We start from the raw sequence: 12,904 nt of genomic DNA, 5'->3' as shown, positions 1-12,904 counted from the left end.
GGTGCTGAGTCAAAGTATGCATATGTTTAAAAGTATGAAACATAAAGTCATGTTGCCCTTCAAAAAGATCGTATCAACGTATATTCCAAGAGCATCAATCATTCTTGTGATCTCAGAGCTAAGGAGTGATTTTAGTTTATGAATTTATTCATCAAATATGTATTGATGGCTCCCTCTATGGCTTTTTTGCCTGTCATGAGACCCTCCCCCAGACTCCACACCCACATCCAATATTGGACACACCCCCTAAACCCAAACATTGCCAATTCCTGGCACCTGCCTCAGCTGCTACTCAGAAAACTGAAACAAGAACCCTCTCCCAATGCGAAAGATCTTCCACTCAAGCCTCCCGAAAAGTAGTCTCTGCTAACCTGTCACTGACTCACTTGTGCTCTGCATCTGTGGTGGGAGTGACTATGGCCTGGAATTTTCGTGGGAAAGCCCAGCTCGGGGGGCTACTTCTCTCCCTCCTTGGCTGGATCTGCTCCTGTGTTACCACCGTCCTGCCCCAGTGGAAGACTCTTAATCTGGAACTGAACGAGATGGAGACCTGGATCATGGGGATTTGGGAGGTCTGCGTGGATCGAGAGGAAGTTGTCACTGTGTGCAAGGCCTTTGAATCTTTCTTGTCTCTGCCCCAGGAGCTCCAGGTAGCACGCATCCTCATGGTAACCTCCCATGGGCTGGGCCTACTTGGGCTTTTGCTCTCTGGCTTTGGGTCTGAATGTTTCCAGTTTCACAGGATCAGATGGGTATTCAAGAGGCGGCTTGGCCTCCTAGGAGGGACTTTGGAGGTATCAGCTTCAGCCACTACCCTCATTCCAATCTCCTGGGTGGCCCATGCCACAATCCAAGACTTCTGGGATGACAGTATCCCTGACATCATACCTCGGTGGGAGTTTGGAGGTGCCCTCTACTTGGGCTGGGCTGCTGGTATTTTCCTGGCTCTTGGCGGGCTACTCCTCATCTTCTCAGCCTGTCTGGGAAAAGAAGATGTCCCTTCTCCCTTGGTGGCTGATCCCACAGTTCCCCCATCCTGGGCTCCAGTGGAGGAGTCAGATGGCTCCTTCCACCTCCTGCCAAGACCTAGGAACCTGGTCATCTAGGACTGGCTTCCTCCAAGGATCTCTGGAATAAAGGAGTATCAGTAGAATCCTTTCTCACTCTAGATTTGTTTGCTTCATTTTGGGGGTGGTGGTCACCGTCCCACTTATCAAGGATGTGATTGTCTTGATGATATGGCGATCCTCATTTCAGAATGAAAAATCAGGGCACAGTGTCTAACAAACATATGTTTCTGATTTGAGATTTATATAAAAAATGCTTTAAAATTTGTAACCTTAATTACATATTTGATTCTTTTATGACTAAGGAAAAATATATTATAAAATTGCAACCATCAGAGAAAATCTAGTGTGAAGAGGCACTTACCATTCTGTAAAGGTTTAAAAAAAAAATTGAAGAAGGTGCCTTGGCAAAGGAAAATGAATTATTAGCCCAGAACAGCACCTTAGGATAGAAATCCTCTTTGTGTCCATTTTCAGCCTCAGGTGTGCAATTTGACAGACAGCTTCACAATACACCTTTGCTGTGTTATAGATTCTTAATATCCCAAAGGAGAGACATAGTCTTGTTTCTGCTACATCGTGAGGCTATGAGCAGTCTACTCTGTCTTCCCCACTTGAAGGCTAACCACCAGCCTGAGTGAGTGGTAGGGTGACCAACCCTCCTGGTTTGCCCAGGACAAGATACTTTCATGCTAAAACTAGGAAAGTCCCAAGCAAACTGGGACACAGTGATTACCTTAGAATGACTGTGCCTAAACACTGCCCAATGTGGGCATGTATGTGAAAGAAGTAGCTTCTCAGACATGTCTTTAGCCATATGCAAAATCACAGTATAAACCCCTTGAATTTTTGTTTCGTTGTGCTGTTTTCATTTTTGTTTTTGAGACAGGGTCTCACTCTGTTGCAGGCTGGAATGTAGTGGAATGATCACAGCTCACTGCACCTCAAACTCTTAGGTTCAAGGGATCCTCCTGCTTCATCCTCCCAAGTAGTTGGGACTAGAGGCATAGGCACCAAGCTCAACTAATTTTTAAAATTTTTTGTAGAAGTGGGGTCTCACTATATTATTGCCCAGGTTGGTACCACACTTGTGGCCTCCCCTTAAATTTTAACCGCAGTGTCAGCAGACCTACCCAGGTTGTGGCTGCAAATCAAGCCCCTTCCATATCAATAACCTAAGTTCCTTTGCTTGCTCTGCCTGCAATGGCAGGCTCTCTCCTGACTACCCCACCTCAGGTCTTCCTCCAGCATTTTTACAGGTCCTCAAGGAGGAGCCTCCTGTTGCTCATAAACCTGTTGTCAGCTGCAATCATCCTGCAGCATACACCTCCCTGCCACCTCTCCTCCACTCCTGTAATCAGTTCAAGAGTCACCATTGGCCCTGCCAACAATTCCCTCAGGAGAGCAGCTAACGGGGATGGTTCCTAATGCCCCAAGTAGGTCACTTCTCCAGCTTCAGAGGCATGCTGGATTCCTTGCAGTACCAGGGACACTCCTCCCTCCCCAAGCTGGTACGGAGCTTTGTCAGCTCAGCTCTCATGACGCCTCTCACCACCTGATAAAATAGCCCCAATATCACAAGATAGCCATTGCTCAAGCAAGAATACATGCACTCTGACACAAGAGTATACAAATTTGCCACAGTAGCCCAGGACAGTTCCCTCCTTAGAAAATGACTATTTTATTTTTTTCTGAGTAAATGGAGTCTGCCCAGGTACAGCTCATCTTCTGCAACTCTTACCTTCTTACCCAGAGCAGATTTCTCTGGGAGTCAATCTCTTCAGAAAGCTCCTTTTCCTTTTATGCCTGTCCTTTTGTGTATGTCTTCTTGGCATGCACAAATCAAAATGATCCCTAGGTAAATACAGCTTTGAGTACAAAGTGCCAGTTTGCATCAGAGGTGTATTCTGGCTTTCTGTGTCTGGTAAGTCAGAAAACGGTTTCCAATGCCTGTTACATTAGCTACTCCTTCTCTATAAAGCTTCAAAGCTCTTTGGACCAAGTTTCAATCAGGGTGAGGCTCAATTATCTAAGTTTCTTAAACTTCCAGTATCTACATGAAAGAATTATTTCATTATTCATCCATCTGATCATTTATTCACTCCCTTAACAAATATTTATTGACCACTGACCATGTGCTAGGGACCAGGATAAAATGATAAGACAAAATATAGCTCTGTCCCTCATTCAGGCAAATAAGGGAACTGCTGGGATTACAGGTGTGAGCCACCGAACCTGGCCAGGAAACAAATATTAATGTAAAATCACCCAAATAAATGTAAATAGTAACTTTGATAGCCTTTAAAAATTTGGAAAGGTGCATGGTTCTATAAGGTCATGCAATAGTTTAATCAACCTTTATGAATGTACAAGAGAAAAAAATATATATATATATATTAAAAAAATCATGCAATAGGAGGGATTTCACCTAGTTAGTGATTCATGGATCAGTACTCAAAAGGAAGAGATAACTGGCGAAATGGTAAAGGGTGGGGAGCAGCTCCAGGTGAAGGGGGAGAGGAAGATGCATAAGGTGAAGCTGGCAAAGTAGGAAGAAGCCAGACCTTGTAGGCCTCAGTAAGGAACGTAGTCTCTATTCTCAGGACCATAGGAAGCCAAGCACATGGTCCGGGAACAGGAGCTTGGTTTCCAGTTGACTGCAGCAGTAACCTGCTCTCCCTTTTCTGATGACTTGTCTCTGTGAAATTTCCCTATCACATGGTTGTATTGGGCTTAAGCGTTTACAAAGCACTCCTACATATTTTGGTAGTTTTATTGAACATGTCTTGAAAATTAGTTTGGAAGAACAGATATTATTTGTTTTGCTACTGAGGAAAATGAGATTCTGAGAAGTTAGGTGGGATGCCCATGGTGAGTAATTAACTGAGTCAAGACTTGAAGCCAGGGTATGGCACCATGGCAGTCTTTCTCCACCTTATCCTATGGCCTTATGGGATGGGTTTCCTAGACAATTGACCAGACCAAAGGAAAAACTCTCACTGAAGGCCAGGTGTGGTGGCTCATGCCTATAATCCCAGCACTTTGGGAGGCCAAGGCAGGCGGATCATGTGAAGTCAGGAGTTCAAGACCAGCCTGGCCAACATGGTGAAATCCCATCTCTACAAAAATACAAAAATTAGCTGGGCCTGATGGGGGGTACCTGTAATCCCAGCTACTTGGGCAGCTGAGGCAGGAGAATTGCTTAAACCCAGGAGGCAGAGGTTGCAGTGATCTGAGATCATGCCATTGCACTCAAGCCTGGGCAACAAGAACAAAACTTTGTCTCAAAAGAAAAAATACCTCTCACTGAAGTCGATGGAAAAACCAAAGACCTTCAAAGAAAACCCTCCTTTGTGCTTATGTTGAAGTTTAAACAGGTTCTTTGTTGCCAGGTGGCTCACCTGCTCTTGCTGGTGGCTTGCAGCCCTCACCCGAATCTCACATTTGCAGGTGCTGATGATATTTTTTCATCAGCAAGTGATTATGGCTTCCTCTGCAGAGAAATGGACACTAAAGATTTGTTAAGAAAATATTCTGTCTTCCCAACTGTTTTTATAAAGGACACAAAGGCATTTTTTTAAATGGGTGTGGGCAGAAACTCTTGATGACATACTGGCCATGTGGCCAACAGCATGTCCTTCCCTGAAAGGGAAGGTGATCTGCATTCTGGTGGGAATCCATATTTAAAGAGTCTGAGGAAGGAGATGCTGCTCACCTAAACTGCCACTGTTTTTAGTCACTTGCTTTGAAGGGGGAAATAATAAGAAATAAAAATAGAACTAATTAAATCATAGTTTCAACACAGCTTTTTCTCATAGGGTTCTGTGGCAAATTAGTCTCACATCAAAAACATTTCTTTATTGTGGTTACACGTGGAGAGGTGTGTAGTTGTATGTATCAGAAACAGAAACACTAATCAATCAATATTTCAAGTTAGAAGTGTTATTATAAAGTAGTAGAGGAAAATAACTCAGGAACTCACCAAATTTGATGCAGTTAGAGTTTTGGAACTTGGTGCCCTCTTCTCCATCAAACTGTCTTTGGGTTTGAAAGCTTCACTATTGTCAGTGAAGGCATTCTGGAAGGTCTCTATTAAAATACACGTGGGTAACCTTTCCGAGCTTCTGAATTAGCTCTAGGGAAAAGTCCTAAGGGCACCTGATTTGGGGATGGGAAAGAAGTCAGAGCGGTTTCATGGGCTTCTGGCCAGGAGATGCGTCCTCGCAGTCAGGATTAGGACAACAAGAAACTCAGGAAAATATTTGTTTGTAGTCCCTGGTCTCACAGGGAACTAAAAGAAGCTGTAGCTCCCTTTCTAATCCATCAATTGATTGATTGATTTTATTTAATCCAGTTGCTTTCCTCATGACCACATCTACATTTATAGGATGTGGAATGAACTTTTCTGTTGCCCAGAATTTTGAATAAAGCCTCAAAGCCCTATTCTATAGATGATAGTGCTTTATATTCTAAAGAGAGGGGCTGCTAGGAAGTGTCCAAACAGGTTCACTTTCACTCTCAATAGCCTACAGGAGAGAAGCATCCAGACTCATTAGGGGAGAATTCCTGGAAGGGAATTCATAACAGACTAGAGTATTATTATGTTCTCTATCCTTCCTAGCGAGGAATGGGATGGAGGTGGACTGCAAGAGAACCACTTGCAGATCCAAGTTGTTCCCAGGAGGGAAGACTGGAATCTGAGGCACCCCCTATCCCAATCCTGCTAAGCCACAGAAACTCTGTGGGCCTACTCCTGCTGCAACCAGAATGGAGACCAAGAAAGCTCTTGGGAAAATCTAGGCAGAGGCCTAGAGGCGGGTGTGTGACCTCTACTGAAGCAGCCTGAAGGCAGCAGGCTTGTTGGATGGGGACAGCAGCAGCACCTGCACTTCTGCCTTTTACTAGAACAAGGTGGTAAACATCCTATACCCAAATGGGTGCTGGAGAAGGCAATCATGCTGATGTTCCAAAGCACCACTGGAAAGTATGAATGACTACAGCAGAACCCAAGAGGAATTGTAAGGTGTCAGAAAGAAAACCCAAAGCCATCAAGGAAGGAATGGAGTATGAAGGTTTTCTACAGGGCTCTCTGAAGAGCCCATTAAATGCCCCATACAAGAGCTAGTAATTGGGTTCCGGTCATAATAAAGGACACTGAATAAAGAGAGTATCATAAATGCCAGTATTTAATTTTATTTTTTAATAAATAGAGGCAGGGTCTCACTGTGTTGCCCAGGTTGGTCCTGAACTCCTGGGCTCAAGTGATCTCCCACCTCAGCCTCCCACAGCGCTGGGATTTGGGGATGAGCCACTGCACCTAGACAATGACAGCTTTTTTAAGAAGTCAGAAAAGCCCTTTGCTTTTTTCTCCTATAAACTCTCCAGCCCCAGGCTCTGGAGGAACCAAATTGGGGATAAGCTGAAGGAATGGGGAAGGGAGAGTGAAAGAAATCCTATGTCTCCTTCCTTACTGCTGGCCTTGGAACCTCAGGTTGAGGCCTGAACTAAGGACAGGGGAGAAGCACTGAAACCAATGAATAAGAGTGAGTTTGGATTGAGACTAGTCTAGGCTCTTTCCCACAGGAAAATAATTCTGTTTTCCTACGCATACATGACAATAAAGCTTTGAGATCTTTTTTAGATGCTGTCAAGGGCCAAGGAAGGGAAAGATCATTTTGAAAGTAATAGTGAAAACCAAAATAAAGCTGTTGATTCATTAAGCCCTATCAAGTTCAGGCCATTCAATAAGATGACTAAAGAAAAATATATCTAAAACAGGGTAAGAGTTAGATCTGGAATATTTTATTTTTTTAAGAGACAGGCTCTCGCTGTGTAGTCTAGGCTGGAATGCAGTCGTGTGATCATAGCTCACTGCAACCTTGAACCCCTGGGCTCAAGCGATCCTCCTGCCTCATCCTCTGGAGTAGCTCAAGCTACAAGCATGCACCATCTGCTCAGCGGAATCAGACCTGAACTACTGCAATTTTTAGATCAAGCATAAGCCCCTAGCCCTTCAAAAACACTGTCTTCCAGTCACACTTGCTAATATGAATACATCCACTTGCCAGAGGCCCATAGCTCTCTGGATACCTCGATAATATACCCCAATTATTTAAAACCTACCTGTGGGCCCTATGCAGGTCAGGATAACCCTTAAAATTCTTACCCGGATGACTAATCCCTGTGAGAACTGCAACTGCATCTTTACACTGAGTCATTGCTACGTCTATTCTCTCCTTTAACCCTTAAAACAGTCCCCAAGTAAATATTTTCATTTTATAGACCAGAAATAAAGGTTCAGCCAGTATTTGAACTCAGATCTGTCAGATTCCAATGTCAATATTCTTCCCATGGAACCACATCTTAGAAGACATACAGATTCAGTCATGACTTCTAAATCAGGAAATCTGTGGAACTGCTTAAGCTATGAATGAGCTCTGGCTATTCCATAAGCAGAGACAGTCAGGATGACTTTGCGGGGATTCTGCCCTGACTGTTAAAATCTAAGTGCTAACTTGCGAAGATCATCTTCAGCATGCAGTGAAACATCTAGCCCATCACCAGGACTCTAGATAGAAAACCAACCATCCCTCCATGAATACTACTCATACCAGGACCAGCAAATATTTAATTTTGAGAGCTCACCATTGGCATTCCTGGGTATCACTTCTGTGCCAGCTTATCAATTCCAAGTCATCTAAATTCTTCAGATGGTTTCTACCCTCTACTTGTACTCAAAGTTAACATTCCTGCTTTTTAATTATCACAATTTCTTGTCCTGCTGGTATAGCAGGGACAACCCAGGCTTATCTTCTTTTGAAAAGGAAAGAGACCAGGTTTGTGCCTTGTTGGACCCATTCCTTGAGCAGATTCTATTCTCCTGCCTATAAATGGTTAATCAGATAAGACAACAAGGAGACTGAGGGTCATCACAACTCGTTAACAACTTAATGGGCAATGCAGCAATCAAGGGTGTTGTTTTAGACAGAGTCTCACTCCGTCTTGGCTGGATTACAGTGGTATGATCTCAGCTCACTGCAACCTCCGCCTCCCGGATTCAAGCAATTCTCCTGCCTTAGCCTCCCAAGTACTGGGATTACAGGCGCCCACCACAACACCTGGCTAATTTTTGTATTTTTAGTGGAGACGGGGTTTCACTGTGATAGCCAGGCTGGTCTTGAACTCCTGACCTTAAGTTATCTACCCACCTCAGACTTCCAGAGTGATGTGATTATAGGCGTGAGCCACCACACTCAGTCAACAGTGCTAAAAGGAAGACATGGTAACATCCTTAAAATCTCTTCTCACCTATGCTTGTGTCCCTTTACTATATATATACACACACACACACACACACCCCCCCTTAAGCTAGTTCTATTCAGATTTATAAATTAATGTCAGTTAATTGTTTAACAACTTAAAAAGAAGGTAGAGAATTTTTTTTTAAGGCTCAGGAAAAAGTAATGTAATGATTAACTCAGAAGTTCAACTTATGAGAAAACCTTAAGGAACTGGTGGGTTTATGGTAATTAAGAGGCCAATTATGCAGAAAATGTTATATATATATTTCTATATCTCCACCAGTCAAATTTAACATGAAGAATGTGCAGAAGATAAAAAATATTAATTTAAAAGGTATGTAACCTTTAAACTATCATTGAAGGAGGTTCTACAGACTTTTTACAAAACCGTAGAATTTAAAGTGTTGATGATAATGTAAAAGTCATGTTTTTAAAGTAGGTATAAAAGTTCTATAGGCCAGGCATGGTGGCTCATGCCTGTAGTCCCAGCTATTCAGGAGGTGAAATGGGAAGATCACTTGAGCCCAGGAGGTTGAGGCTATGATCATGCCACCGTACTCCAGCCTGAGTGACAGAGTGAGACGGTTTCAGAAAGGAAAAAAAAAAAAAAAAAAATATATATATATATATATATATATATATGAGTAAGTAGGTCTCATTTGTGACTGTATATCATAATTGCCTGTGATGCCTTTTAAACCACGAAAGCATTAATGGTCCAGTCCAAATCTAACAACTCACTATCTGTAGGGTGGAGTCCTTGGCAGCTGTATTTTTTAAAGTGACACAGATGATTCTGAATTGGAAGCAAGGTTAACAACCACTACTGAAGAGTTTATTAAAAATGCAGGGAAAAAAAAAAACTTGTAAAAGAGAAAAATGAACAAAGCAAATAATTATTTGAAAAGACTAATTAATAAACCCCTGAAAAGACTTATTGCAAAATTCTGAAATATCTAAAAAAATAAAAGATGCAAGTCACCCAGTATCAGTAACAAAAGACGGATGTCACTACATAGACCCTAATTAGAAATAAAAAGTCATGGCCGGGTGCGGTGGCTCAAGCCTGTAATCCCAGCACTTTGGGAGGCCGAGGCGGGTGGATCACGAGGTCAAGAGATCGAGACCATCCTGGTCAACATGGTGAAACCCCGTCTCTACTGAAACTACAAAAAATTAGCTGGGCATGGTGGTGCGTGCCTGTAATCCCATCTACTCAGGAGGCTGAGGCAGGAGAATTGCCTGAACCCAGGAGGCGGAGGTTGCGGTGAGCCGAGATCGCGCCATTGCACTCCAGCCTGGGTAACAAGAGCGAAACTCCGTCTCGGAAAAAAAAATAAAAATAAAAAAAAATAAAAAAATAAAAATAAAAAATAAAAAATGATTTAAAAAAAAAGTCACAAGATAAAATTATGAACTTCCTATACATAAAATTTTAATTTTAGATAAAATGGACACACCTCTAATAATTTTCCAAAACTGATACAAAGAGGAAGCAACCAGAAAGATGTGAAAACTCCACATATCTGAAAGAAACAACATCTATAGTTAAAAGCATTCCCACAAACAACGACGGTAATTCCAGGCTAAAATGGCTTCAACGATGAATTCTTCCAAACATTAAGGAAGAAATAACCCTATTTTGCCCACACTCTTCCAGAGCACAGAAAACAAGAGACCACTTGCCAATGCATTCAATAAAGCCAGAATCATCTTGACACCAACACCTTCACAAGCACATCATGAGAAATGAAAATACAAGGCCAATCTGCCTTATGAATATTCAAGCAAAAATCCAGCTACATATAAAAATATCATCGTCAAATTTACTTTATTCTGACAACGCATGGCTGGTTTAACATTGGAAATCAAGAAATGTAATTCACACATTAACAGAATAAAGAAAGAGACCTATGTAATCATTTTGATATACATAAAAGCATTTGATAAAATTCAAGCTTAGGCCAGGTGCAGTGGCTCATGCCTGTCATCCCAGCACTTTGGGAGGCTGAGGCGGGCAGATCACCTGAGGTCAGGAGTTCAAGACAAGCCTGGCCAACATGGTGAAACCCTGTCTCTACTAAAAATATAAAAAATTAGCCGAGCATGGTGGCAGACGCCTGTAATTCTAGCTACTTGGTAAGCTGAGGCAGGAGAATCGTTTGAGGCCAGGAGGTGGAGGTTGTAATGAGCTGAGATCGCACCACTGCACTCCAACCTGGGAAACAAGAGCCAAAAAAAAAAAAAAAAATTCAAGCTTAAAAAAGACTCAGCAAACTAGTAACAGAAGGAATCTTTTTTTTTAACCTAATAATTACAATTTACAACAAATCTACAGCATACTTAATGATGAAATATTGAACCCCCCCACCAGATATTAGGGGACAAAGATGCCCACTTTTCATCATCTATATATTCAGCATTGTACCAAAGGTTCTAGTAAATATAATCAAGCAAGAAAAATAAATAAAAATTGTAAGGGCCGGGCATGATGGCTCATGCCTGTAATCTTAGCACTTTGGGAGGCCGAGTTGGGCGGATCACCAGAGGTCAGGAATTCGGGACCAGCCTGACCAACATGGAGAATCCCTGTCTCTACTAAAAAATACAAAATTGGCTGGGCGTGGTGGCACATGCCATAATCCCAGCCACTAGGGAGGCTGAGGCAGGAGAATCGCTTCAACTTGGGAGGCAGAGGTTTCCGTGAGCCAAGATGGCGCCATTGCACTCCAGCCTGGGCAACAAGAGCGAAACTCCGTCTCAAAAAAAGAGAGTAAAAATTTGAAATGAAAATCAGCATTTCACAGATTACATAATTATGTATATAAAAATCTTCTGAAGTCTATAAACTTAGAATTAAACATCAATTCACTTCTAGATATGAGAAGAAACAAAAATGCGATCTGAAAAATGAGATTTACCAGGAATGTCAAAACTTCAAAAACCCAGGAATAAATCTTTTGGAAGATGTGGAAGACCTTTATATAAAAATTAAGAAAAATCTTTAAAAAATTAGATATACCATGCAGATGTCAGTTTTTACCAAATTATCTCTAGTCATTGTAAACCTCATCAAAAATCCCTGGAGATTTGTGCCTTCATGTGTGAAACTAACAAACTGATCCTAAAATTTATACCAAAATGCAAAGGATCAGTAGCAAAGAGGCCAGGCTCAGTGGCTCATGCCTGTAATCCTAGCACTTTGGGAGGCCTAGCTGGGAGGATCACTTCAGCCCAGGAGTTCAAGACTAGCCTGGGCAACATAGTGAGACCCCCATCTCTACAAAAAATACAAAAATTAGCCAGGTGTTGTGGCAAGCTACTGTAGTTCCAGCTACTCAAGAGGCTGAGGTGGGATCACTTGAACCTGGAAGGTTGGGGCTGCAGTGAGCCATGATCACACCAGTGCACTCCAGCCTGGGCGACAGCGAGACCCTGTTCAAACAAACAAAAAATGAACAGGCAAGACTATCTTGAAGTACAAAACTGGAGGGAAGTTGTTTCACCAGAAATCAAGAAATAAAGGCTTGTTACAAGGCTACACTAATTAAGAAAGTGTGATGTTGGTACAAGCAGACAAATAGGATAATGGGACAGGTAAAAGATTCCAGAAACAGACCCCCGTGAACACACCTGATTTATGACAAAAGTAGCAGTGCAAGGCACTGGAAAATGGATGATGTTTTCAATAAACAGGGCTTGGTCAATCAGCTGTTAAAGGTGAAACTTCTGGAAGGTAATAGAATATATTTATGACCCTGGGTAATAACTTCCTCAAGAGGACATGATATGCACTAACCATGAAAGAAAGGATGAATAAATTCGACTATATTAATATCAAAAACTTATTTTCTTCAAGACACCAAGAGTGAAAAGCCATGGAGTAAAAGAAGATACATGCAATGCATAAAACCAATAGGGCTCCATAACTAGAAGACATAAAGAACTACAAATCAATAGGTTAGAGACAAAAAAATCCAACAACAAAAATAAAAGACTGAAAGAGGTATTTTACAGAAAACAACGACCAAACGCCAGTAAGCATATAGAGATGCTCGGTGTTGTTAGTATGTAGAGAAGTGCAAATTGAAATCACAAGATTATCACTGCACACTTTCCTGAACAGAAACAATTAAAACTACCAGCAAAACTAAATGTTGACAAGCATATGGAGCAACTGGAACTCATAAGCTGATGGTGGGATCAAACTGGTATAACCACTTTAGTTATACGACCCAGTAGTTTTACTTCTAGTTATACACCAACAGAAATGCATTCATGTGTGCATCAAAAGACATGTTCAATGAATGTTCTTAGTAGCATGGTGCATAACAGCCAAAAATGGGAAACTCAAAGGACAATACATGGTGAATATGGTCATACAATGAAATCCAATAAAAAGAGCAAGGACATGACTTCTGGCACAATTAATTCCCCTTCTATCCTACCAGTGCTACGTCCCCAGCACTCCATTTGATCCTTGTCTCTCATTCATTAAATTGTTTTGTCGTATGTTTTCTACCTCATATGTTGTTG

The 12,904-nt window shown here is 41.9% G+C and overlaps 1 protein-coding gene across 1 annotated transcript; it reads left to right on the top strand.

The window, feature by feature from the left end:
* The first annotated feature begins 310 nt into the window (after positions 1-310).
* On the top strand, positions 311-1,106 carry CLDN25 (claudin 25). The gene has a single exon (XM_032284898.1). It carries the CDS (start codon positions 417-419, stop codon positions 1,104-1,106), a length of 690 nt encoding a protein of 229 aa, XP_032140789.1. The 5' UTR covers positions 311-416.
* Positions 1,107-12,904: the final 11,798 nt, after the last annotated feature.

The sequence above is a fragment of the Sapajus apella genome, unplaced genomic scaffold (genome assembly GCF_009761245.1).
Source record: "Sapajus apella isolate SASKATOON/1434 unplaced genomic scaffold, GSC_monkey_1.0 scaffold16, whole genome shotgun sequence".
NCBI classification, from domain to species: domain Eukaryota; kingdom Metazoa; phylum Chordata; class Mammalia; order Primates; family Cebidae; genus Sapajus; species Sapajus apella.
This window is presented reverse-complemented; position numbering and strand designations above follow the sequence as displayed.

Excerpts from the sequence above, each read along its gene's own strand:
- CLDN25 (XM_032284898.1), top strand. The coding sequence starts at position 417 with ATGGCCTGGAATTTTCGTGGGAAAGCCCAGCTCGGGGGGCTACTTCTC.